We start from the raw sequence: 26804 nt of genomic DNA, 5'->3' as shown, positions 1-26804 counted from the left end.
TGTTTTTGTTTTGTTTTGTTTTGTTTTGTTGCTACCAGGGATCAGACTCGGGTCCTTGCCCTTGCGCAACAGGCGGCGAAACCACTGAGCTAAATCTGTGGCCCTTGTGAAGAGTCTTCTAATCTCACTGAACGTTTCTTGAATAAAAGGGAAGAGTCTGGAAGGCCAAGTGGAAGTGTGTGTGGTGTGAAGAGGTGTCCTGTTTCCCCTGCTCCTCCCCTGAAGCTGTTCCCCCGCAGGGCTCCCGGTTTCCTCGCAGCTGCTGCTGCTGCTGGCGCTGGCCACTGGCCACTGGGCCTCTGTGCTGACAGCTGGCACCTGAGCTCTCTTCCCACTGTCCCCTGCTAGTGGCCTGGGTCCTCGGGGTAGGAGCAGTCACTTCTATAATGGGAGGCAAGGACGTTTGTCCCCACGCTGTGGTCAGGGGCTGACCAGTGGGCTGACCTCAGGTCCCCTCACTGTCTGGAACACTCGGAAGGAGAGACAGCGTCTGAGTTACAGAGGATTTAGCTTCGGTGTTTAATTAGTCACAGTTCAGGTTTTATTACCCCAGAAGTCGCCCTTGCCCTGGGAAGTGCTCAGTCGTTGCCCTTCCTGGACGTCGTTAGCTGTGGTCTCTCTTCCCCTGACGTCTTCCCTTCCACTCAGATTTACTACTAACTGTTTTTGTGGTCTGGGGAGACCAGATGATGTAGCATATGAGATTATTTCAAAATTGAGCGAAGAGAGCTTGGAGTAGGGTGTCTGAGGTGTCTCCCGGTGAGTGGAAGAGGCATAGCTTCGGCAGAGATTATGCTGTTGATCTTGCTCCCCAGTCCTTCCGTACAGTCCTCATTTCTAGACTTCATGCTGGCTGTTTGGGGTTGTCAAGTAAATAATTCTGAATAAATAGTCAGGGTGCGTGTTATAAAAACAGTAAGCATTTCTTTATTAGAGGTAGTGGTCATCTCAAGCCTGGTGCTCTCTTGATACTGGCAGAGAAGCATATGTGTAGCTGAGAAGGAAGACACACACCTTAATGTTCCTCTGTATCAGAGGCTGTTGATAACATATCACGAATGATCTGAAATGCTTTTTAATCTTTCCTTATTTTCTAATCATATGGATTTATCCTGAACCAGTTATTAAATTTTCATTTGGTTATGATTCTGACTGTTATATTAGGAAACTGTATATTTTTATTAATCAAATATTTGACGTCAAGTTTAATTTTCTTTCCCTTCTAGGTAAGGGAGAGAATCTATCAAGGTAAGTCCTTAGGCTTACTTGTGGGAACCGTCTATCTGTCTCAGTTTGGGAGGAGCTCTAGGTAGCTAGGAGGAGGAGGTGCAGTGACTTTTGGCATCTGATTGACTTCTTAGCGGCCCCACATTGGGCTGCCCCCCTGGCAGTCTAGAGGACGCTGACTGTACCCGCTGAGGCAGGCTGAGGGGCAGCAGCTGTGGGCAGAGGGAGGTGATTCGTGTGCCCGGAGCAGACTGACCTCATGCTGCTGTAATGTGGAAGCATCATGAGGGGCAGTGTTCCTGTGCCAGTTATTCCATCCCACACTAAACATTTCTTTGAGTAGGTAATGTGCAAAATAGTAATTAAATTGGTATGCTTGTATTTTCTCTTTTTATTTGCAAATGGCATCTATTCGAAGTGATTCCATTTTCTGAGCGTGTTTCGTGAAGGGAGGACTATCAAGCTATATAACATTTTACTGTATTTCCTACTTTTTGAAATAAAATTGCCGTCTCATTGAAGCAAGTGTCACTATATTTTTCTTATTTTTTTTTGTTGCTTAAATTCTTTTATTGGTACATTGTAGGTATACAATACGTTTACATTTGTCATTGGGTGCTTGTACCTGTACATGATGTATCTTGCTTCTTATTTTTTTCTCATTCCCTGTGCACCCTTCACCCCCCTCCACCCTTTTTACATAGACTTTGTTTCCATTTTTTTCTTTTCTCATAATTTTTCCTTTCCCTTTCCTTTCCCCATCTCCTCCCATCACCCCAACCCCTTGGGACTTTTCTTCCTATTTCAGATTATCAATTATTCATTTTAATCATTTTAATCCCTATTTACACTTTCAGTTTCTTACACTAGAGAAACTATTTGGTATTTACACATGTGGGTCCTATTTCACTTAAGAGTATGGCCTTAATGTGCATCCATTTAGCTATAAATGTCTCCAGTTTCTCGTTCTTTATGGCTGAGTAGTACTCCATTTTATTAAAAAAACCACATCTTCTTTATCCAGTTTCCAGTTGATGGGCACTTGGGCTGTTTCCAAGCTTTAGCTATTACAAACTGTGCCTCTATAAACATGGTTGCACATATATCGCTGTGGTATGATTCTTTTAATTCTTTGGGGCAGATACCTAGTAGGGGAATAGCTGGGTCAAATGGGACCTCTGGCCCTAGTTTTTTGAGGTATCTCCATACTGATTTCCACGGTGGTTGCACCAGTCTGCACTCCCACCACCAATGGAGAAGGGTTCCTTTCTCCCCACAGCCCCGCCAGCATTTGTTATTGGTTGATTTCTTGATAGCAGCCATTCTTTCTGGGGTGAGGTGGAATCTCATTGTTGTTTTCATCTGTATCTCTCGAGTGACCAGTGATGTTGAACATTTTTTCAAACGTTTATTTGCTGCTTTTACTTTGTCTGAGAAATGTCTGTTCATTTCAGATGCCCATTTTTGAATTGGGTCTTTGAATTGGGGGGGGGGTCTGATTTTTTTCAGTTCTTTATATATTCTGAGGTACAACTGTCTGAGGTACAGCTGCTAAAATTTTTTTCTCACCTTGTAGGTTGTCTGTTAGCTCTGTTGGTGGTTTCTCTTGCAGTGCAGAAGCTTTTTAATAAGATGAGATCCCAGTTACTGATTCTTTGTGCTAGTTCCCGTGCTACTGACGTTTTGTTCATGAAGTCTTTTCCTATGCCAATGTCTTGAAGAGTTCTACCTAACTTATCTTTCAGCAAGTTTAGTGTTTCTGTTTTAATATTTAGATCTTTAATCCACTTCGATCTTAGTTTCATGCATGGTGATAGATATGGGTCTAGTTTTAAGATGAGGTGGCTAAGTATATCTGTAGTTGTTTCTGCATCTTCTAATCCATTCCACTGATCCTTGGGCCTGTTTCTTTGCCAGTACCGTGATGTTTTTATCACAGTAGCTTTGTAGTATAGTTTCAGGTTGGGGATTGTGATATCTTCTGGCATGTCTTTGATGCCTAGAATTGCTTTTGCTATTCTAGATCTCTTCTGGTTCCAAATGAATTTTTGGATTGTTTTCTTTAGTTCAATGAAGTATACTGTTGGAATTTCAGTTGGCATTGCATTAAATCTATATAGTAGTTTTGGAAGTATAACCATTTCCACTATATTGGTTCTTCCTACCCAGGAACGAGGGATGTCTTTCGATTTTCTTATATCCTCCTTGATCTCTTTATTTCAGAGTGCTATAGTTTTCAGCATAGAGGTCTTTTGCTTCCTTTGTTAGGTTGATTCCCAGATATTTCCTTATTTTTGGATGCTATTGTAAAAGGAATTGTTTCCCTAATTTTCTCTCAGTGAGTTGTTATTTGTGTACAAGAACGCTATTGTTTTTTGAGTGTTGACCTTGTATCCAGCTACTCTACTGAATCTGTCAATTAAGTCTAGAAGTCTTTTGGCAGAGTTTTTTGGGTCTTCTATGTAAAGTATCATATCATCAGCAAATAACGACAGTTTCACTTCTTCCTTTCCCATCTTTATTCCTTTTATTTCTTTCTCTTTTCTAATTGCTGTGGCTAATGTTTCCAGAACTATATTGAACAGGAGTGGTGATAGTGGGCGTCACTATATTTTTCTTAAATTTTAATACTATCTTATACACTGCTGCTGTTAGCTGCTGATTTCTTTGTAAAGGCCTGATGGTTGTGCTAGGTCTTGTTTCTCACTGTACCACACAGGGTGTCTGCTCTGCTACATTGAGCGGCTTGGTTTCATTTAGTGCTTATAATAATCTTCTGGATTTTTCCTCTTTTTAGTCACTGAACAGCAGATTGCTGAAAAGGTGAAGAATACCACAAAGGCAAATACAGAGCTTGTACAGAAATTGTCAGATTATGAACAGAAGGTATAGTCATTGCTCCGGGTTTTCCCCTGGTCCCAGCTTGACTTACGTCGGCTGTGGTGTAGCTCACTGAGCAGGGTGTCTTTGAGTCGCATTTTCTTACTTCAGTATTTCCTGCGAGCCCTATAGCTCTTAAGCGCCATCTCCTGTATAAAGTCCTGCTTTCTCTCTGAGGGGTTGCCTAAAGAAGTTTTAACAGCACTGTGATTTATAGTCCTTAGTTCTGAATGCTCTATTTTACATAGATCAAGGAATCAAAGAAGCTTGTTCAGGATACCAAGAAAGAAAATATGATTCTCTCCGAGGAAGCAATTAAATATAAGGTAAAAATCCTTCTCTTTTGGGAATTATATTCTAGAAGCAAAAGCAAGTGTAATGACTATTGCTACTCTTAACACCTTTTCTTCTAGGATAAAATCAAAGTACTTGAAGGAAATAGTGAAATTCTGGGTGACACAGCTAAAAATCTTCGTGTTATGTTAGAATCTGAGCAAGAAAAGAATGTGAAAAATCAGGATTTGGTAAGAGTTTTGCTGCTGTTACTATAATTTGATTTCTGAACTATTTGTAAATTAGTTGAACTTTTCCCATGCTGTTAACTAAAGATTAGGAATAACAGAATTGAACGTGCTTGTCCCCATTTTGTGAGATTTTCAGTACTAATCCAATAGGATATTTTTATGGGCCTGGGAAGTGTTTTGATCGTCAAGCCTGGATAATTTTCATATTGCTTTGCTGTATCCTCTGAGACACACAGAAGCGCTGACAGACTATGGTCCAGTTGAATAGTCTGTGTACAATGTTTGATTTGATTTTGCAGAGTTCTTTTTTTTGCTAGACTTTATATCTTTAGAATAGTTTTAGAGTTACATAAAAGTTGTAAACATAATAGGAGGGCTCTCACATTTCCCACCCCTTGCTGCGCTTGATCCCCTGCTGAACTCTCACACCTGGTGAGTGAGCATTCCAAACCCTTTGCACGCCATACTTTTTGGAAGGAAGTTATGGCACACAACCTGCAGTTAAAGGGCGGAGACTTAGGGTCGCTTGAGGAGCCAATATCTTCATAAATATTTTGAAATTCTGCACATGACATCTGTCTGTCCTCCCTGAAATTCTATTATTTTTAATTCAGGCATGAGTATTTTTATTTTTTAAAAAATTTATTTACTTATTAATTTATTTAAATATTATTGTATTGGTACAGTTTACCTATACACTATAATGACATTCATCATTGGAAATTTACACCTTTACATAGTCTCTCTTGGTTCTTATTTTTCCCCCTTCCCCTGCCCTCCCTTCAACCCCTCCACTCCTATTTACAGACTTTGTTTTCATTTTTTCATTTTCTCATATTAATTCCATTCCCTTCTTTCCTTTCCCTTCCCCTCCCACTTCCCCTTCCCCTTTGCTCCTGTTCTTCCTATTTCACATTACCTATTATACCTTTTAGTTCTTATTTATATCTTCAGTTTCTCACACCAGAGAAACTATTTGGTATTTACACATGTGTGCCCTGTTTATTTCACTTAAGAGTATGGTCTCAATATACATCCATTTAGCAATAAATGTCTAATTTCTCATTTTTTATGGCTGAGTACTACTCCATTTTATTAAAAAACCCCACATTTTCTTTATCCAGTCTCCAGTTAATGGGCATTTGGGCTGCTTCGAAGCTTTAGCTATTACAAATTGTGCTGCTATGAACATGGGTGCACATATATCACTGTGGTATGATTCTTTTAATTCTTTGGGGAAGATCCCCAGCAGGGGAATAGCTGGGTCAAATGGGACTTCCAGTCCTAGTTCTTTGAGGTATCTCCATACTGATTTCCACAGTGGTTGCACCAGTCTACACTCCCACCAGCAGTGAAGCAGGGTTCCTCTTTCCCCACAGCCCCGCCAGCATTTGTTATTGGTTGATTTCATGATAGCCATTCTTTCCAGGGTGAGGAGGAATCTCAGTGTTGTTTTCATCTGCATCTCTTGAATGACCCGTGATGTTGAACACTTTTTCATATATTTATCTGCTGTTTCTACTTTGTCTGAGAAATGTCTGTTCATTTCAGATGCCTGTTTTCGATTGGATCTTTAAATTTGGGAAGTCTGATTTTTTAAGTTCTTTATAGATTTGAGATAGTAGACCTTTGTCTGAGGAACAGCAAGTGAAGACTTTTTCCCACATTGTGGGTTGGCTCTTCACAGTGCTGGTGGTTTCTCTTCTGTGCAGAAGCTTTTTAATAAGAAGAGATCCCACTTATTATTTGTGCTAGTTCACGGGCAACTGAGGTTTTGTTCATAAAATCTTTTCCTGCACCAATGTCATCAAGAGTTCTACCTAACCTCTGTTCCGGCCTGTTCAGCATTTCTATTTTAATATTTAGATCTTTAATCCATTTTGATTTTAGTTTAGTGCATGGTGAGAGATATAGGTCTAGTTTTAATCTTTGGCAAGTTGAAACCCAATTTTTCCAGCACCATTTATTAAAGAGTCTGTCTTTCCTCCAGTGAGGGTGGTTGGCTCCTTTATCGAAGATGAGATGGCTGAGTGTGTCTGGTCTTGTTTCTGCATCTTCTAATCTGTTCCACTGGTTCTCAGGTCTGTTTCTTTGCCAGTACCATGCTGTTTTCATCACAGTAGCTTTGTAGTATAGTTACAGGTTGGGGATTGTGATACCCCCTGCCATGTCTCTGTTACCTAGAATTGCTTTTGCTATACTGGATCTCTTCTTGTTCCAAATCCATTTATGGATTGTTTTCTCAAGGTCTGTGAAGCATGTTGCTGGGATTTCGACTGGGATTGCATAGAATCTATGTAGCAGTTTTGGGAGTATGGCCATTTTCACTATATTGATCCTTCCTACCCAGGAGCAGGGGATGTCTTTCCATTTTCTAATATCTCCTTCAGTCTCTCTTTTCAGAGGGCTATAGTTTTCAGAGAAGAGGTCTTTGATTTCTTTCATTAGGTTGATTCCTAGGAATTTCGGTTTTGGGATGCTATTGTGAAAGGAATTGTTTGCCCTATTTCTCTCTCAGTGAGCCTATTGTTCGTGTAGAGGAAAGCTATTGATTTTTGTGTGTTGACCTTGTATGCAGCTACTCCACTGAATTTGGTTATTAAGTCTAGAAGACTTTTGGTGGAGTTCTTGGAGTCTTCTATATAGAGTATCATGTCATCTGCAAATAATGACAATTTGACTTCTCCATTTCCTATCTTTATTCCTTTTATTTCTTTCTCTTGTCTAATTGCCATGGCTAATGTTTCCAGAACTATATTGAACAAGAGTGGTGATAGTGGACATCTTTGTCTTGTTCCTAATTTTAGTGTGAAAGATTTCAGTTTTTGACCATTTAGTATGATACTGGCTGTTGGTTTTTCATAGATGGCTTTTATCAGATTGAGGTAGAGATCATCTATTCCAATTTTTTTTTTTTTTTTTTTTGGTACCGGGGATCGAACTTGGGTCCTTGTGCTTGCACAGCAGGCAGTGAAACCAGTGAGCCTATTCCAGGTTTTTGTAAGGTTTTTATCATAAATGCATGTTGGATTTTGTCAAATGCTTTTTCTGCATCTATGGAGATAATCACATGGTTTTTGTCCTTGGCTCTATTGATAGAGTGTATTACATTGATTGATTTGTGTATGTTGAACCATCCCTGCATCCCTGGGATGAATCCCACTTGATCAGGTTGTATGATCTTCTTGATGATCTTCTGCATTCTGTTTGGCATTACCTTATTAAGGATTTTTGCATCTATGTTCATTAGTGAGATTGGCCTATAGTTCTCTTTTTCAGTTGGGTCTTTCTCTGCTTTGGGGATCAAGGTGATGCTTGCTTCCAGGAATGAATTTGGGAGTATTGCTTCCCTTTCAATTTCATTGAAGAGTTTAAACAGTAGTGGCAGCAGTTCCTCTAAATGTCTTGTAGAATTCGGCAGTGAAGCCATCAGGGCCCAGGCTTTTCTTAGTTGATAAGTTTTTAATTACGTTTTCAATTTCATTGATTGATACTGTATTGTTTAGAATTTTTAGGTCATCTTCATTCAACTTTTGAATTCATACGTATCCAGGAATCTGTCCATTTCTTCTGAGTTTTCCATCTTATTGGCGTATAGGTTCTGGAAGTAGGTATTGATGATCATCTGGATTTCTGCTGGGTCTGTTGTAATTTCACCCTTTTCATTCCTAATTGCATGGATTTGGGCCATTTCTTTCCTTTTTCTTATAAAGTTGGCTAAGGGTTTGTCAATTTTGTTTATTATTTAGAAGAACCAACTCTTGGCTTCATTGATTTTTTTGTATCTTCTCTTAATTTCCATTGAATTGCTTTCTGCTTGATCTTTATAATTTCCTCCCTTGTATGAGCATTGGGTTTATCTTGCTTTTCTTTTTCTAGAAGCTTGAGGTTCAGCATCAGGTTGTTTAATTGGGCTCACTCTGTTTTCCTAATGTGAATATTCACTGCTATGAATTTCCCTGGTAAGACTGCTTTCATTGTGTCCCATAGATTCTGATATGTAGTATTGTCACTGTCATTTAATTGAAGGAACTGTCTGATTTCTTCTTTCATTTCCTCTGTGACCCTTTGGTTATTCAGAAGTGTGTTGTTCAATTTCCATGTGTTTATGAAATTTTTGCGGTTTCTTTTGCTATTGATCTCCAATTTCATCACACTATGGTCTGATAATATGCAGGGGATAACTTCAATTCCTTTGAATTTACGTAAACGTGTTCTTTGAGCGAGTATGTGGTCTATTTTGGAGAACGACCTGTGTGCAGCTGAAAAGAATGTGTATTCTGATTTTGTGGGATGGAACACTCTGTAAACATGTTAAGTTCATTTGTTCAAGAGTTCGATTGAGTTCTAGTATTTCATTACTTATTTTTTGTCTAGTTGATCTATCTGTGACAGTGGGGTATTGAGGTCCCCCGCTACTATTGTATTAGTGCTTATATGACTTTTCTTGTCCGTTAGTATTTGTTTTATATAGTTGTGTGCACTAGTATTTGGTGCATATATATTTATGATTGTCATCTCTTCCTGTTGGATTGTTCCCTTTACAAGGATGTACTGTCCTTCTTTGTCTCTCTTAATCAGTGTTGGTTTGAAATCCACTTGCTCTGCAAAGAGGCTAGCTACTCCTGCTTTTTTTAGGGTTCCTGTCACATGGAGTATTGTTTTCCACCCTTTAACTTTCAATCCCGGAGTTTCTTTTTGAATTAAGTGTGTTTCTTGTATCCAGCATATTGTTGGATTTTGCTTCTTGTCCCATTCTGCCAGTCTATTTCTTTTGATTGGTGAATTGAGACCATTAACATTGATGGTTATAACTGATACGTATTGATTTATTGTCATGATTTTTTCTTTTTGTTGGATTCTCCCCCTTTACATTTAATTTCTTGTCACGCCCAATGGATTCATTCTGCTGTGCTTCCTGGGGTTGTGGTCCTCATTGTCTGTACCTAGGATATTATCTAAAATTTTTTGGAATGCTGATTTGGTATTCATGAAGTTCCTAAGGTGCTCTCTGTCATGAAAGTGTCTTATTTCTCCATCAATTTTGAAAGATAGTTTTGCAGGGTACATCAATCTGTGTTGGAGGCTGTTTTCCTTTAGGGCTTGCAATATGTCACTCCAAGTTCTTCTTGCCTTGAGGGTTTGCATTGAGAAGTCTGCTGTGATTCTGATGGGCTTTCCTTTGTATGTGATTTGTTTCTTTTTTCTAACTGGTTGTAGAACTTTGTTGTTCTGTTGGGTTTCTGGAATCTTAACAACTATATGTCTATGTGTAGATTTTTTTTTTCATTAAGACCATTTGGAGTCCTATATGCCTCACTTATCTATACATCAAGTTCTTTTCTCTTGCTTGGGAAGTTTTCTGCCGTTACTTCTGTGAACAAATTTTTTTTTTTGGTGCCAGGGATTGAACTCGGGTCCTTGTGCTTGCGTGGCAGGCGGAGAAACCACTGAGCTAAATCCCCGGCCCTATGAACAATTTTTTGTTTTCAGAAGTCCAAAATCTTTTTTTATTATTATCTGTTGCAATACATGCAGTTTACAATCATCTTGGGGAGTGGTACATGTACATATTAGCTTGGTTCTTTTTAATTTTTAATCCCCATCTCCTTCCCTCCTGACTCCTTTCCTACCTCTTCTAAATTACTTCCCCCATTTTTGTTCTTGTTGATATTATTAAATTTATCTCATTCTTATAAAATGTTTACATTCATTGAGGCTATTCGAGTCTTATGCATAGCGTCTTTATTCCACTACTTTTTCCTCTCCCTCTCCTGTCACCCATGTTTTCTTGGACTTCTTCCCATCTGCAAGAGATCCATCCCTTTCTGTCCATCTTTTGTTGCGTTCTTTGTACTTTGCCTTACTCAATAAGAGAGACTACATGGTATTTAAACTTTTGTGTCTGATTATGTCACTCAACATTGTATTTTCCAGGTGCCTCCATCTTCTTACAGATGTCTCAAATTTGTCCTTCCTTTTAGCTGAGTAGTATTCCATTATATATAGATACCACATTTTCTTTATCCAGTTGCCTGTTGGTGAGTATACAGGCTGCTACAGGATTTAGCTATTATGAATTATGCTGCTATAAACATTGGTATGCGTATGTTGCTATAGTATAATATCTTTAGTTCTTTGGGGAAGATACTGTGTTCTCCATTTCCAACTCATTCACTTGCCCAGAATACACGAGCCATGAATAACTTGAGTGACTGAGAGTCTTTTCCCAGCTACTCAGGAAACCCAAACACAAGGGCCCGCTTCCAAAACCTTGTGAGGGGCCTATGAACAGTTTTTTGATGTCATCTGCACTCTCTCCTGTTTCTTCATTGACTCCGATCAGTCCTGTGTTATTCTTCTTTGCATCGTCTAGCAGCTGCTGGATTGATTTCTCATGTTCCCTTACAATTTTGAAGCAGTTTTTCTTTTCCTGGTCACTAATTGCAATCTTATCTTCTGTATGTGAAATTCTATCCTCACTTGGCTCATTCTGCTCTGTAGACTTTCAGTGGAGTTGTTAATCTCCTGGAAATCTGTTTGCATCTGTTTTATGGATTCCATTTGTTTCCTATGTTGGGATTCCATCATGTTCCTCAGCTCCTCCATTTTTTTTATGTGTGTCCTCTCTAGATTTATTAATCATGTTTTGCACTATGGGCACAAACTCTGCTGTTATCTGAGAAATTATTTCTGATTTCATTTTTTCGGGATTCCTCTTTGCTTGCCAGTTCAGTGGGTCCAGGTGGTTGAGTATCAGAGTGTTCCATCTCATTTCCCTTTGGGGTTGCTGCCCGTGATCTGGAAGTCTGGTTTTGAGACTTGTTTACGTGTCTTCTCATTTTGACAAGGGGTGGGGGTGCTATTGGCGCCCATGCCGCTCACCTCCTCTGAGCTGGGAGTGGTGGAACAGTGGCCCGGAAGCTCCTTCCTCGGGGCTGGGAGTGGTGGGCATGAGTATTTTTAAAGTGACCTTGAGGCATTTTTGTTTCTCTCTCACCAGAAAAAAACTATTAATTTTAACTGGTTTACTTCAACATTTTTTCACACAATGTTGCCTTTGTGGTCACCATGAAGGTTGTGGGTGCCATGAAATATTGGCTTCAATTCTTTTCCCCCATCTCGTTAAGCTCTTGATTTTTCCCCCAAGGCCAAATTGGGTCCCAGTTTTTACCTAAAACATGGTGGATGGCTTGGCGTATGTTTTGGTAATATATATCTTTTTTTTTTAGCATCCATATTGGTGTTTCTCCCAAAATCCTAATGCATATTTTGTGTTCTGTGTTTCCATGGCAGATACTGGAAAATAGGAAATCTATAGAGAAGTTAAAGGACGTTATTGCAGTGAATGCCTCAGAATTATCAGAGGTAAGGCTGCCTGCACTTCCTGTCTTAGGTTTGTTGTGGACGGACGGTAACGGTGTCCATACGTGCTCTGGGTGGAAAGGTGGCCCTTCCTTCCCCTGGCAGCAGCTCAGGAATAGGAGTGTTCTGCATTAGGTCCAGATTGCCCTGAATGAAGCCAAGGTCAGTGAAGAAAAGGTGAAGTCTGAGTGCCAGCAGGTCCAAGAGGAAAATGCGAGGCTGAAGAAGAAGAAAGCGCAGGTAAACGTCCAGTCAGCAGTGACTCAGATTAGAAAACCCAGGGTCCTTACCTCGTAGCCCTCTTCCCCAGACTGCTCGCATGGTAAGGAGATGTCACGCAGGGTCCAGCTCTCAGCTGTGCAGAGTTTGAGCTCTGCCCCACACTGCGTGCGCGCATGTTCCCCATCTCTCCTGGGTTTTCTGTCCTGTATAGTTGATAGCAGCGCTCAGCCTTTGTCTTCTCAGGCTCCAGTCATTAGCTTGGGCGGCCTCACCAGGCCATGGATTGGCTTTTTCAACCTCGGAATTAAGGCTGCTGTAAGCCTCCTTTGAGCAGTTACTGCCTCACTGGCCATAGGAAGGTTAGAAGACCAGGAATCTGGGTTCAACACGTGCACAGCAGGGCCAGAAATTCTGGTGTCTCCAGCCAGGCAGCTCTAGTTTGAATGTGTTATGTTCCTGCGGCTTAAACCACCTGGTGGTACATGTACAACTGTCCCATCAGGTGGTGTCTTAGCTACTTTCTCGTTGCTGAGACAAAATACCCGACACCCAAAGTTAAAGGGGAAAGGGGTTATTTAGCCCCAGTTTGTAGAGGTTTTGGTCCATAATCGGCTGGCTCCAAGGTGGGGTGGCACATGGCAGAGGGCAACAGTTCATGGCAGACCGAAGGTAGCAAAGCCACAAGGGCAGTCTCTCTGCCCCTTTCTTCCAGACTACTTAGGCTGCCAGCACTCACACCCTTAACCCTAGCATCCTTGGGCGTAGCACTGCACCATGAATCAGTCACACACTCTAGATTCAGCACCTCTGAAAAAGCCCTGCCTGTGGCCACGTGAGGCTTCAGGGGAGGGGACATCTGGACACAGCCGCAACAGAGGCATGGGACAGTCCTGCACATAGCACCGGCAGCTCAAGGTGTGGAAACGTGTTGAGCCCCAGCGACATGCACCCATCCATCCCAGCTGGGAGTCAGGCACTGAAATCAGCAGGCGTTTTCGGAAGGGTTCGACAGGTGGGGCAGCTTCCTTGACGGCTCTGAGGGCTGGGGCCACGTGCCCTCTCTTGAACTCAAGTCCTAGCTGCTGTGACAGGCAAAGAGGGACACAACTTCCTGCCTCCTTGTCCCGCCTGCGTGGTCCTGGTGTTTCTGCAGCGCCCAGCCCACGGGCGTCTGTGTGTCTGACTTTCAGCTGGAACAGGAAGTCAAAGACTGGAAGAAGTTGAATGCTGAGCTCAGTGAGCAGATCACGTCCTTCGAGAAGTCTCAGAGGGAACTGGAAGCTGCTCTGGCTCATAAAGATGATGGTATCGGGGTAGGTTTACCCTGAGCACTCTGCATCTATTGCATGAACCCCCAAAAGGTGTTGATTTAGGGTGAGAGCCTCTTAACGGCCCCTTGCTCCTTTTCTAGGCCCTGACCAATTGCATCATGCAGTTGGATCGATTAGAGTGTAGACCTGAGTCTGAGGGTCCAGGTCCAGGAGGAACTGAGGCAGATGAATTAGCCAATGGAGAAGTGGGAGGTAAGAGCAGCCCTGGGCGGATGGGCTCCTTTGTGCCTTCTTGTCTTTACTGTTTACTTATTTTGGTTATTTGGGACAAGGTCTCTATGTAGTTGAGGGTGGCCATGAACTATATAGTCCAGGCTGGCCCCAAACTCATGGCAGTCCTCCTGCCTCAGCCTCCTGAGCATTCTTGTCTTTAAGTATGTACACGGGTGCTCCTTCTCAGCTGACTGAGTTTCTGCTTAATCATCACTGGGTTTGTAGATCTATCTGGGTTGTTGGGGTGCAGATGGCCACAGGCACACAGAGAATGCTGCAGGAGTGCGTCCTCCCCAATCCATGCTCATGGCGCTAGGGCAAGGAGGCGGTGCTGCCAGCTCAGCAGCAGCCCCATTGAGAGCCCTCCCAGCGGGAAACTCACTGAATCAGTTCTGTCGTGAATTTGTTTTTCCTTTCAGTGTTCGGTGAGCGTTAATTTAGTTTTGGGGAAATCAGGAAAATGGAGTTTAAAAAAGCCATGGGAGAAGAGGCAACTAAAGCTTCTTGTTTTTTCAGGTGACCAGAATGAGATGAGAACTAAAATTAAGCAGATGCTGGATGTCTCCCGGGTGAGGTCCTTGCACAGTGCCCGCTACGCGCCTGCGCCCTTACTGTGCCTCACTTTCAAGAATGTGCCCCTCTCTCTCTCTCCCTCCCTCCCTCTCTCTCCCTCTCTCTCTCTCTCTCTCTCTCTCTCTCTTGCAACCTTTCTATTTTTGGTACCGGGGATCGAACTTGGGACCTTGCACTTTCAAGGCAGGCGGCGGCACTGCTGAGCCACATCCCTGGCCCCTCTCTTGCAATGTTTAGACCCAGACCGCAATCTCGGTGCTCACGGAGGATCTCAAACTTTTACAAGCCAAGCTGAGAGCCTCGATGTCCACCAAGTGTGACCTGGAAGGTGGGGCTCAACCCGAGCTGGGCGGGAGCTGGGCGGGCCTGCGTCCTCCCGCGCTGACACTGGTCCCTCACAGGGCAGATAGAGAAGCTGGGCCAGAGCTGCGGGGTGCTGCAGTCCACCAAGGCCGGGCTGGAGGAGGAGTACAGGACGCTGCGGCAAAAGGTGGAGATCCTGAACGAGCTGTACCAGCAGAAGGAGATGGCACTGCAGAAGTAAGGCGCTGCCTGCGGCCGGCGGGCGATGTCACCGAGCAGCAGGCAGGGCTTGGGCTGCCTCGCCTGTGCTCTCTTCTGTCAGTCACTGAGCAGCGGGCAGGGCCGTGCACCTGGGCAGGGCTCCTCTTCTGCGGATGCCTCCCGTGGTGCCGCCCTGCAGTGTTGCCCTCCTTGCCCTGTGCGCAGCTCCATGGCGGACCACATCCTAGCCAGAAAGAGCAGTGTCTGGCCCTCGTCCTCAGCTTCTGTCTTCCTCGAGGTCATGGGACCGCTGTGCTCAGCCGCTCCCAGAGCCCCCTGCCTGTCCCCAGCCGCAGGAGGTTCCGCCCAGGCCATCCTTTCTCCCAGTCACCTCCTCTTCCCTTTCTTGCACCTGGGTTGGAAGCCCGATTGCTGCCCTGCTGGCTGCCCAAGGGTGCTTTCTGAAGTATAGGGCCACCCAGTCATCGCTGGAGGATTTGCTTGTGCACCCGTTCATTCTTCTTTCTCGCAGGTTGGTGGAGTCTTTTGAGTTCTGCTTTTGTGTAAGCTCAGCGCAGCCATAGCTTGCTCTACTCATCCTTCCATAGCTAGCTTGAAGGCCGCAGCGTGTGCCCTGGACTTAGTGAAGGTCTCCGTGAGGGAGTGGGCACGCTCTTCTGCCCTCACTGCCTCCTGACAGCCACTCTGTCATGGTAATGTACGCTTATGCTCCACACCGCAGACTGCAGGGACATTGTACCGTCATTCACGGTGGTCCCCACCCATGTACACTCACTTTGTGTACATAGTTACCATTCCTGTCAATTCTTCATTCTACACCATAGGTCTTCTCTGTGAAATTACTTTCATTCTTAGCCAGACATGGTGGTACACACCTGTAATCTCAGCACTTGAGAGGCTGAGGCAGGAGGATTGCAGGGAGTTTGAGGCCAGCCTGGACTAAACACCAAGATCCTGTCTGAAAAAAGCCCCCCACAAAAGAAACTCTCATTCTTCTTGAAAATGATAAATTGGATTGTTTGTTTTTACATGAAAATGTCTTTATTTCCTTCTAGTCCATTTCTGAAAGAACTTTAAGCTGGTCATAGAATTATGATGGTCGTTTAATTTTAGTATTCTGGAGATGACAGATTGTCTTCTGGGTTTGCAGTTTCTGTAAGGAATCCATTCTCGACCTTATGTTCCCTTTCACAAGCGTCTGCCCCACCCTCTGCTTGCATCGTCTCTCCGTTCTCAGCAGTTGTTGAGGTGCTATGTGGTGGGCTTGCTCCTTCCCCCTCTCACTCTGCGGGCATCTTAATCTGGGGTCTTTTCTTACATGGGAATCCTGCCTCATTCTCCTCATTCTAGGTAAACAAGTCAGACTGCTGAACAGTGGTTCTCCCCGCGTTCTGGATGTCTCCCCTGCTCTGTCTCTCGATGCACTCGATCCCACTTCGCCGAGTATCTGCTGCCAAGAGCACTCACTGAGCACCCACTTTGCATTACCACAGTTCCGGTTTCCTCCTTTTTCTGTGCTGGGGCCCTCAGGCCTGTGCACCAGCACTGAGCTGCACCCCAACCCCTTTGTTTTCTTCTAAGAGACAGGGTCCATCTGTATTGCCCAGGCTATTCTTGAACTCCTGGACCCAGTCTTCTCCTGCCTCAGCCTCCCAAGTAGCTAGGCACACTGCCACACCAAGCTGTTTCTCAGTGTTGTGGTTTCTCATCCTCTGGAAATGCATACTGGACGTTTACTTTCTTGTCTACAAGGCACACTTCTTTTCAACCTGGGGCTGATGTTGTTCCGCAGCTCCCTTGTCTAGGACTTGGCCTGGCATCTTGTCCTATGGGGCTCCTGGCAGGCTCTGAGTGGGCAGACGTGAGGTATGGTAACTGGAAATCCAAGCCTCGCACGCTGCCAGCCTCCAGTGGAGCAGACCTGAGGCGTCACTGCCATCTGCTTTGCAGCCCAGCTCCTTCAGACCCGGCTCGGCCCTCGGGGCCTCCGCCTGCTCAGTACCAGGGCGTAGCACTGTCCGAGCTCAGCAAAAGCCTGCAGCTTTCGCCAGGCTCCTCCACCTCCGTCAGTTCCTCTTCTATTTTCTCGAAACCCAGGGATTTGTTGAGGGCTCCATTCAGCCTCACGTCTCTACCTTGTCTTCAATGTGTGGCCCCCAGGAGGCGCCAACCTCACAGGGACTGGGGCCCACAGGTCCCTTTCCAGCTGGGTCTTGGCCACAGACACCCATGTCTCCTGAGGCAAGGCGTCCTTATCATGGCGTCAGGCTCGATGGAGAAATGGTTCTTCGGTTCTTCGCTGGCAACGTAAGGGCAGCAGGTGGTGGGCTTTCCCTGGCAGGAGGAGGCAGTGGGCTTGGCCCTCGCTTGATCCTGACCCCTTTCCTGCGCCAGCTTGGTCAGGCCTGGCTGTCCACCGTGCATCCTGTCTCAGCCCAGGCGGCTGGCTCAGGAGCACCCTGTGCTTCCTTATGTCTGTTCTGCTGGCTGGGGATAGAGAATTCCAGGGAGAGCTTGTAGAATGCAAGTGATTTGCCAAGAGCCCGCTACCGGAGTGGGACTTCCAGAGTGGGGCTTCCGGAGTGGGGCTTCCGGAGTGGGGCTTCCGGTGTGGGGCTTCCGGAGTGGTGGGTGTGAATTCCTTCCTGGGAGTCTGGGGGAGTGGCATGTGGGCAGAGTTTGCCCTTGACAGCTGCCCTTGTCCTAGGAAGCTGAGTCAGGAAGAGTATGAGCTGCAGGAGCGAGACCAGTGGCTGTCGGCTGCAGACGAGAAGGTGGTGCTGGCCACAGAGGAAGTCAAAGTGTGCAAGTGAGTGTGGCATCCGTGTCCAGTGCAGCGAGGGCTAAGTTGCTTTGTCAAACTGTTCACATTACACAGAAAAGACTGGCACAGAAGCATAAACCAGTAATCAGAGGATATGAGTGCATTTAATTCATACAGGAGAGAAACCTTAACAGGTGAAAACTTGTTAACAGAAAAGTTCTGAGGCCAGTGCTGGCGCGAGTCAGGGAGCCCGGGTCCCTCAAGTCAGCATTCAGGACAGTGATCTGCTCCCGTCACACAGCGAAACCCTTGGGTCACTGTGCCCTGGACAGGACTGGCCCAGGAGGTGGCCTGCTGGCTCATTTCCTATGGCTAGAATTAAAAGAAGAACCTTTATGGAGGAAGATATCCTTAACAAGATTATTTGAGAACATTATTGCAGAACAGCTAAGGAAATCATAATTTATCAACACAGAATCTCTACCCATTAAATGAAAAATAAGGGGATTATGAAGTATCAGTTTTTTGTTTTGGGGGGTTTTTTTGTACTTGGGATCAAACTCAGGACCTTGTGCTTGCGAGGCAGGCGGTGGAACCACTGAGCTACATCCCCGGCCCAGTATTAGTTTTGCTCCCACTGTACTCCTACCACTATATAAAACGTTTTTGTATGTGTTGTGAAGTCTTCAAAGGTAAGCTGTTAGAGTAAAGGTAATATGGTCAGATTGTTTCAAATTTTATTCAGTTTTAACTGATAAAACTATCACTATTAGGCGGAGAATTCAAGAAATGGAGGAAGAATTACAGAAAACAGAGCGCTCCTTTAAAAACCAGGTAACGATTGTACTGCCCTCAGCTTTGGCGCTCTTTGATGCCTAACTCGGGCAGTTCTGACACTGCCAGAGGCCACAGTAAGGCCCTGAGTGCAGTTTTTGGCGTCTTGTCTTTCAGCTTGCTACTCACGAGAAGAAGGCCCATGAGAACTGGGTGAGATCTTTTCCTTTCCTTTCTTTTTCTTGTCCCTTTCCTGTTTCCTCAAAGGCTCCACGGCTGAACTTGGACTCTGTCTCCCACAGCTCAAAGCACGCAGTGCAGAAAGGCAGCTCACTGAGGAGAGAAGGGAAGCCGCTAACCTGAGGCACAAGTGCGTGGCTCTGCCTCTGTGGTGCAGGGGGCTCCTCGCGGGGATCAGTCGCTGTCACACTCAGGCCGTTCTCTGTGTCCAGATTGCTGGAACTGACCCAGAAGATGGCGATGCAGCAGGACGAGCCTGTGATTGTCAAGCCGATGCCTGGACGACCTGGGACCCAGAACCCTCCCCAGAGAGGTAGGCTGCCTTGGTGCTTTTCTGCACGCTTCCCTCGGGAACACAGAGGCTGCCAGAAAATGCAGTGAGCATTGTCGCCCCAGGTACCCTGAGCCAGAACGGCTCCTTCGGCCCGTTCCCCATGAGCCTGAGCGGAGGTGAATGCTCCCCACCCCTGAGCACGGAGCCCCCCAGCCGGCCCATCTCTGGAGCCTTCTCGCGAAGAGACCTGCCGAGGAATGAGTTCGGTGAGTGGTTCCCGGTGGGTCTTTCCCTTTTTTCCCTTTGGAGCATGAGAAGGAAAGCAGCATTCTGGAGTGTGGGTCTGTCTAGCACAGGGGAGGACATTTTCCAGTCCATCTTTGGAGTAGTTTACGACAAGATCAGCTGCAGAGCTGGAAGCATGTGTGCCTTTCTCTTCACTGCATGCTGTGAAGTGGGAACTTTTATCCTTCTTAGGGGTGTGTGTTCATGATGCATGGGAGGGGCCGATCTACCTATCACACCTTAAATCATTTTTCTGTCCCCTGCTCCTCCCTTCCCAACTCCAGAGTCCTCCTCCCTGTTTTCTTTTGCCTTTCACTTTGCTCTTTAAATTATATTTTGGCTTGATCATACAGCAGAAACCATGTGATACTTAACTTTCTGTCTCATTTCACTTAGCTTTATGGTCTCAAGGTGCATCCATCTCCCTATAAATAAGTTAAATTTGTCCTTCATGGCCTTGAACTCCTTTGTGGATGAACACATTTTCATTATCCACTCATCTGTTGATGGCGCTGTAGGCCACTCCTGGGGTACAGCTGTGAGGAGGCGTGCTGCAATATGGGGATGCGGCCATCACTGTAACGTGGTGTAGAACCCTTTATCCCGGATGTCTGTGGTGCTCCTTTGCCTGACAGCAGGGAGGTAGCCTCACACCTTTAGGGTTTATGCAGCATACATACTTCCATTTCTCTTACTGTCATACAAACTGGTGTCTCATTTCTGATTCTCGATGTCTGTAACACACTGACTGGAAGCCAGATTCCACGCAGGCTGAAAAGAGCCAGTCTTCAGACTGGCTGTCAGGCCTGTGGCTCGGAGCCCAGGAGCAGAGCTGTCCATGAATGCGCAACTTTCACTGCTGTTCTCTGCTCCAAGGCAGCTCTCGTCTCAGTGTCAGAACTCTGCCGACACCATGGCTCCTGGGCCTTTCCCAGCCCTCACATAGCTCTCTAGTGAAGAGCTGAACCTTTACCTGCCCCCAGCTGGTTTGTCTTCTGAAAAGTACAGCCAGGGCTGTTACTGCTTCCCGAGGGCCAGCCGATGGGCCTTTCCACATCCTGAGTGTCGCCGAGGCCCCAGGGAGCCTCATCTTTTCCCAGTGTGAAACAGCGGGTGTGGCCCTCTCCCGTCAGAGTGCACAGTCTGAGTCCGCTCCCTGGCCCCTTACAGCTGCTGGCCCCCGCCCCGGCCCCAGTCCCGGTCCCATGGTGAGCAGCGGCTCCCGAGGCTCCTCCCCAGCGAAGGGCCTGGATGAGGGCAAGGTGAGCCCTGCGGGCGCGGCCCTTCCCTGCCCTCTCCGGGCGCCTCTTCCGTCTGTCCTGTTTACATCTCCCTCTGTTCTTTCACAAAGCAGACTGCTCCACAGGAGCCCAGCGTGACATCTGCAGCCGAGCGTCCAGCAGCAGTAAGTGCAGCACCTGCAGGACGAGGCCTGAGCCAGCGCAGCCGCTTAGCCTGCCTGGCAGCTGCGACCCCACTGACCTGGGCGTGTGGAAGTCTAACCCCACACGCCTGTGTGCGCGCCTAGAGTCAGCTGTGGCTGCAGCCTCGGAGCGGATTCCTCCGAGCTTGGGGGCTAGGGTCTCGCTGTGCAGCTCAGGCTGGCCTTGGACTCTCAGTGTATACCATGCTGGCCTCAAATTCATAGCAGTCTCCCGCCTCAGCCTCCAGCTGGGGAGACCACAGGCATGCGAGTTGGAGAGCAGATGTGCTGGACGGGAGAGCTCATTCTGGCCAGCCCAGGCTGCGCTCTGTCCGCAGAAGTGCCTCCCGCGTCCCCGCAGCTGTCACAGCTGGTGGCCTTCACACCGCACAGAGCTGCCCCTGCCAGTCAGAGCTCGCTGTCCTCACTTCCTGGGCACCCAGGTCCACAGGCGTGATTGGCCAGTGTCTCAGGGCAGTGTCGCTGGCAAGGGAAGCTCCTGTCAGAAAGGCTTATCTCCCTGAGCATGTAACACCACTAGTGTGCAAAACCCTTCCATGTTCCAGTGCAGTGCTCCGGGAACACACTTCCCTTGCAAGCTTTTCACCGCCCCTGCCACACGTTGTCGAGGATGGTGCTGAGCTTTCGTGGCGAGGGACATGCACTGGCGTGTCCTCGCAGCGCACTGCTCAGCGTGAGGCTTGACTCCTCCAGAGCTCACTGTGCACTCACAAGTGGTGACAGCTTGGGCCAGTGCTTGCTCCGCAGCGTCCTTCTAACCACAGAGCTGCTGGGGACACGGCAGGAGGTCACTGCACTGGCCCTGCTCTCTGGATGGGCGCCTGCTGTCTCCTGGGCTTCAGTTTTCCTGGTGTTGCCGCTGTTCTGTCACTGGATTTAAAGCTGTAACCACTTCTGTTCTGCAGGTTAACATGGCCATGAAGGGGCCCCCTGCTTTCCCAGGGCCACCATTTATGGGGGCCCCTCTGCCACCACCTGTTGGATATGGACCACCACCACCGCTCTGCGGGCCTTTCGGACCTCAGCCAATGCCTGGGCCACCTCCGCCTTTCGGTACGACGCTCTGGACAGCATAACTGTCCTCTCCTATCACCCCCACTAGAACAGTTGCTAATGACTGGCTTGTCCAGTATGTCCATTTTTTCTTCTGCCCCTCGCTCAGCAGTTGCTAATCCTGGGTATCACAATACAAGGCTAAGCTCACAGAGGCCATTCCGACCTCCCCACAGTTTCTTGGGACAGTTTGACTACATGATCTCCCCACAGACACAGGCAGTAGCTGACTCCTACAGGCAGGGAAAGGGTTCTTCCCAGAAAGCCGCAAGTACCAGTCCTGCAGGTGCTCATGCCAGGCAGCCCTGTGCGGCAGCAGATGGTGACAGAAAGCTCGCATAGTATGGAGAAGGAAAGGTCAAACCCTCACTCCTCCAGTGAGGACAGGTGGGAGGGGGTGTTCAAGAGGACTCTCGTAGCAACCTAATGAATGTAGCTGAGTTTCACCAGTGGAGATGCAAGGCCACGTCTGGCAGGGCAGGCTCATTGACATTGGTGGCATGTGATGGGTCTGTGCCCAGCTACTGTGTGAATTTGTGACTGACATAATAGGCAGTAGAATTCCCTTAAAAGGTCACTGTTGCAGTGCAGCTCTTATGCATAATCTGTCATCTCGGCATGGTAGACAGCACCTCCACGTGAGATGGCCACGAAACTATACCATGAAGAAAACACGTCCAGAGCCAGGCAGGCCACGTTAAAGTTCTGCCTTCATGCTTCTGGGCTGGCCAGCCTCAAGCTGTAGCTTGAACTTGCCAAGCCTCAGTTTCCCTTACCTGTGAAATCAGATGCGTCACTAGCTCCCTTGGGATGTGGGAATTAAATCCTCCCTCAGCATACTTGGAGGCTTCTTTGTTCTGGGTGCTTACGGTGTAACTCCTGCTTTCCAGTTCCGTGTATGTACCCACCACTGGGCCTGAGAGAGTTCGCCCCAGGCACCCTGCCAGGACATGCACCATTCAGACCTCCGGGCCCGCTTAACCCTAGACAGTATTTTCTTCCTGGTCCGAGACTGCCACCACCGCCTTCCGGCCCCCAGGATTACCCACCGCCACCTGCCGAAGGAGACTCACTGCCCGTGGGCCCCAGAGAGAAGCACGCGCCTGCCTCTCCATACAGCAGCCGGGACTCCTCGCAGACTGTGAGGCAGAGCCCGTGACTCTGACTCCAGTCAGAAGGAAGTGGGCTGCACTGTTCACATGGCAAAAGGTTTTCATCAGCTTTGAAATCCAAAAGTTTATTTTAAAAGGTTTTTAGTACTAAGCTGCCTTGGGCAGTGTGCATTTTTGAGCCAAACAATTCAAAAGTCTCATCTTCCCCCTCTTAAAAATTGCCTAAGCTCGAGTGTCCTTTCAACTTTGAAATCTCCAGTAACAATACCTGTTTTAGTTAATGTAGCATATATAATTGCAAAGTGATTCAGAATGTCCTAAAAAATGACCATTTCCTGTGGAAATGCTTTAAGAACACATTTCCATTGTCCATTTTTAGTGTACCAACTGAATACAGAGCAGTTGTGTTTATAAGCTGGCCCACACCTTCCCCCGCCCGTACTGGTCGAAAAGACTGTTACGTAAAGATGTTTACTCAATGATCATACAGTTTTTGTTGTTGTTGGTACCGAAGATCGAACTCGGGTCCTTGCACTTGCACAGCAGGCAGTGAAACCACTGAGCTAAATCCCCAGCAATGATCATAAACCTTACCTCCCCTCTCATTGATGTCCTTTGTAGTAATAGTTAATAAAAACAATATTTCCAAGTGTCTGTCGGTTCGTTGCTTGTTGAGAGACCCGCTGTAACTCCGGCTCCCAGGATGGCTGGCAGCTTGGCAGCAGCTCTGGCTCCGGTGAAGCCATGCCCTGTCAGGTGAGTGCTGCAGCCCTGCCGGCTGCATGGCTGCTCACACCTCTGCCTGGCTCACTGAGCCACATGTGAGCACACAATAGCAATAAGAACTTTGACCTCACTGTTGTTTACCATGATTGCATTTAGGGGTGTAACAGCAAAATAGAAATGACGTGTCATGACTGTGAAGGCAAATTTCTTCTTAAAAATGCAGTCTGTTCTCTTTCCCACATCCCACAACTGACTGAAGGCCCATGAACCAAAAATGAGAAGAGCAAAGTGACTGAGGCCTGAGGCTGCCACCCTGCTCTCGGTCAACATGGGCTGAACTCCATTCTGTTTTGACAGATGCTGTTCCAAAGTTGGTGTTTGGACATTTGCCCCTTTCCTTCGAGATCCCAAGTCTAAGAATCTGGAAGTGAGCCACACTTAGTCTTGGACTGCTACTACACTGTCTTCACTGTTCCTAGGGACTCGCTCGCTCTTCATACATTTTGAGGATGATCATTTAACAGCACATTTAAGAGGCTTAGGATCTAGACTGAGTTAAAAGTATAAAAGGCTCAGCTTTTGCTTACTGCTACAATGATGTCCTGAAACCCAGAGCCTGGCCTGTCCCGGCCACGCTGTGTGCCCTGTGACTACAGCGCACGATGTTTCGCGTGAGACACCACCTGCCACAGCATGTGGAGAGATGGGACCTCTCGAGTCAGGGTACTCAAGAGTTCAAACGGAATGTATGATTCCTGCAGGAAAGGAATTCCATCTACATGGCCTCCCTCCAATTAATGTCAAGAAGAGATGACATCTAACACCATCTGCCATTTTTAACCTGTAAAATAAGACAATCAGGAACACAACCTTTGAATGTCATCTGTCAACCCCTTCAGGACACAAAAAGTCAACATAAGTTTTAATTTTAAAGAGCACATACTGCAGCTAGGAAGTAGGAATGGTAAATCTCATTTTTGATTCATTCTCCCTAAATCCCATTGGTACTTCTATATCCTGTCCCAGAACGTCAGCGAGCCATGGAGATCCCGAGTAGCTGTCCCAGCAGGTCTGCACCAGGGTGACCCTCGCCTCTCATTCCACCCGACTGCGCCACTCCTGTGGCCAAGATCACCCCAGGCAGGCAGTCAGGTGGAGCACCCGGCTTCCCACTGGAGGCTGGCCCCTGTATCAGACGTCAGCTCCAGCTGGCTGTTTCTGGGTTTCCCTACTGCACTGCCTCGCTCAGAAAGCAGCACTTCCACTCCCGTTGTGGGCACTGTCCACTGGCTGACTTCGCTGGAAAGTGAATTTCAGTCCCTTGTGGGATGTGGCGTATTCCGTTCACTGCTTCTAGACAGGGTCATCTTTTGTCACTTCATTTGGGTCTGTATGCATGCCCAACTCACTACATACTGTTCGGGTCCGGCTTCTTCACTGCTGCTGCAAGGCATGTGCGGTTCAGCTGCAGCACACTCGCATGCAGTACACTGGCTGCCCACGCAGATCACTCAGCTGCGCACATCTCGCAGTGTGTGAGAAAGGAGGACAGTACGCCTGCTTTGCTACACTTTAATAGTAGGCTTCGGGGTTGTGTGTTAGAGCTCCACAGGCTACAGCGCTGCCAAGCACCTCGGAAGGAAAGGTGCACGACACAGAGGATGGGTTCTCGCCCCGAGGAGCTCACGGCCTGGGGGCTGCAGACTCCAAAGCTGAGCGGAGTGAAAAGAAAGCAGTTTCTTAAGGCAGATTCTTCATCTCCCAGAGCTACTCTGGACTGAGTCATTTTAGTATTTGGGATTTATCAGTCAAGGTGAAAGACAAGACTGAATTTGGTTGAGAACTCTTTCAGGCTCATCGTTTGTGTTAGCATTCAGCTAGTGAGCAGAAGTGGCCTGACTGACACTCGGAAGTAGACCAGGTCTCCTGAAGTGCAAGGGCAACACAACTCCGCTGTGGTTACTGACTATGAAAAGCGAACGTGCTGACCACTATACCTAGGCTATCCCACGCGTTTAAAATAGGAGCTGGCACTACTCCCTCGTGCACTGCTGGTTTAAAATAGTGACTATTAAAATATGTGGGTTCCACATCTAAGCCACAGAAAGCCCATCACAAATCTTAATGTCGAGTGTATCAAATACTCACCTCATGTGCTATGAAAGTTCAGTTTATGCCTCCTCAAGTCAAAAGTAATGTAAATGGTCAAAATTATAATAAGCTAATGACCTGCACGCTTTCATGTGGATGAATGCCAATATATCTGAATAGGAAATAAAAGGCAATCCTATCTACCTATATTAAAAAAATAGAAAGTCTGCCGATTTTGCATACTTATCACTCTAAGTAAAGGTATTCAGGTTTTAAGGTTTCACAATCAGTTGTCAGAAAATCAGCAGTTACTCCTGCAGTATCTCATTAGTATCAGACGCAATTATTTTTGGATGACATGACCTACAAGACATTATAAACCCATCTAGAAATGTGTTTATTCTGAGACGCTTCCAATGCGAACTAAAATCAGAAAAAAAGACAATGTGATGCAGAACAGCTAATCAACATGACTAAAATATGCTCATTTTCAGAAAAACAATCTGGTTATCTGGGAAACAATCGCAGCCACCATCTGGGAACACTGTGCCTGCCTGGGGACACTGACCTGGGCCAGGCACACTGTTCTAAGCAGGAGAGCCGCCTGTCCCCTTCCCACAGACCTCCGGCAGCACAGCTGGTCCAGATCCTCCACACAACCTGCTACCACCCCACCCACCTCCCGGAGCCTGAGGTCCACTCCGACCAGAGCACACACCGGGTCAAAAGGGAGCAGAGGTGGAAACCCGAGACATTCTTCCTGCCACGTGGGGTGTGGAGATGAGGACACCTACCACATCAGCACTGTCCCAGGAAGCAGGCAGGGCAGAGGTAACCTGGAAAACAGATTCTTAATGCACAATTAACAGAAAAGAGCACGTCCGACACCTACAATAAGCCATCATCCAAAGGAGTCTTCTGCTCTGCAACAGCCGGACTTAGCCTACCGTGCGGCCATCCAAGGGCTCACTGGCCTCGCTGGGCAGAGCCCACTCCCTGCCCGAGGAAGTGAAGATCCGCAGAGCGATCATTCATGCTACTGGCTGCTGAGATTGAAAGGAGCTCCAGGTTACTCGGGTCAGGATCAGTCCTTGTGCAAAGTTTGATGCAGATGAAGATAAAGTGGTTTCTTGGTCAGTAACTGTAACTTTTTTCTTTTAAAGTCAGTGGGTTTCTTGTAG

General features: G+C 46.7%; 2 protein-coding genes across 6 annotated transcripts in view; one reads left to right on the top strand and one right to left on the bottom strand.

The window, feature by feature from the left end:
* Mia3 (MIA SH3 domain ER export factor 3) overlaps nucleotides 1–23460 on the top strand; it is a 25457-nt gene extending 1997 nt beyond the window's left edge. For 2 of the 4 annotated variants that reach the window (XM_087209853.1, XM_087209852.1), the window contains exons 3-23: nucleotides 1227–1248; nucleotides 4025–4113; nucleotides 4356–4433; nucleotides 4521–4631; nucleotides 11928–11999; nucleotides 12132–12236; nucleotides 13409–13531; nucleotides 13630–13741; nucleotides 14279–14331; nucleotides 14573–14663; nucleotides 14737–14875; nucleotides 17568–17669; nucleotides 18398–18458; nucleotides 18576–18611; nucleotides 18701–18768; nucleotides 18851–18951; nucleotides 19035–19178; nucleotides 20368–20459; nucleotides 20552–20602; nucleotides 21547–21694; nucleotides 22585–23460. In XM_087209853.1, coding sequence (XP_087065979.1) covers nucleotides 4401–4433; nucleotides 4521–4631; nucleotides 11928–11999; nucleotides 12132–12236; nucleotides 13409–13531; nucleotides 13630–13741; nucleotides 14279–14331; nucleotides 14573–14663; nucleotides 14737–14875; nucleotides 17568–17669; nucleotides 18398–18458; nucleotides 18576–18611; nucleotides 18701–18768; nucleotides 18851–18951; nucleotides 19035–19178; nucleotides 20368–20459; nucleotides 20552–20602; nucleotides 21547–21694; nucleotides 22585–22853 — 1911 coding nt within the window. In that variant the 5' untranslated portion in view covers nucleotides 1227–1248; nucleotides 4025–4113; nucleotides 4356–4400 and the 3' untranslated portion in view covers nucleotides 22854–23460. Of the gene's footprint in view, nucleotides 1–1226; nucleotides 1249–4024; nucleotides 4114–4355; nucleotides 4434–4520; nucleotides 4632–11927; nucleotides 12000–12131; nucleotides 12237–13408; nucleotides 13532–13629; nucleotides 13742–14278; nucleotides 14332–14572; nucleotides 14664–14736; nucleotides 14876–17567; nucleotides 17670–18397; nucleotides 18459–18575; nucleotides 18612–18700; nucleotides 18769–18850; nucleotides 18952–19034; nucleotides 19179–20367; nucleotides 20460–20548; nucleotides 20603–21546; nucleotides 21695–22584 lie in introns of all 4 variants that reach the window. The other 2 variants (XM_013066515.3, XM_013066516.3) reach the window with 2 other exon arrangements.
* Nucleotides 22916–26804, bottom strand: part of Aida (axin interactor, dorsalization associated) — a 35658-nt gene continuing 31769 nt past the window's right edge. The window contains exon 10 of one of the 2 annotated variants that reach the window (XM_004867417.3): nucleotides 22916–26804. In XM_004867417.3, coding sequence (XP_004867474.1) covers nucleotides 26708–26804 — 97 coding nt within the window. In that variant the 3' untranslated portion in view covers nucleotides 22916–26707. The other variant, XM_021246425.2, reaches the window with a different exon arrangement.

The sequence above is a fragment of the Heterocephalus glaber genome, unplaced genomic scaffold (genome assembly GCF_053883595.1).
Source record: "Heterocephalus glaber isolate CG9 unplaced genomic scaffold, H.glaber_assembly_v1.0 deba00001067, whole genome shotgun sequence".
In the NCBI taxonomy this organism is placed as follows: Eukaryota; Metazoa; Chordata; class Mammalia; order Rodentia; family Bathyergidae; genus Heterocephalus; species Heterocephalus glaber.
Note: the sequence above shows the minus strand (reverse complement) of the source record. Positions and strands in the feature narration are given on the sequence as shown.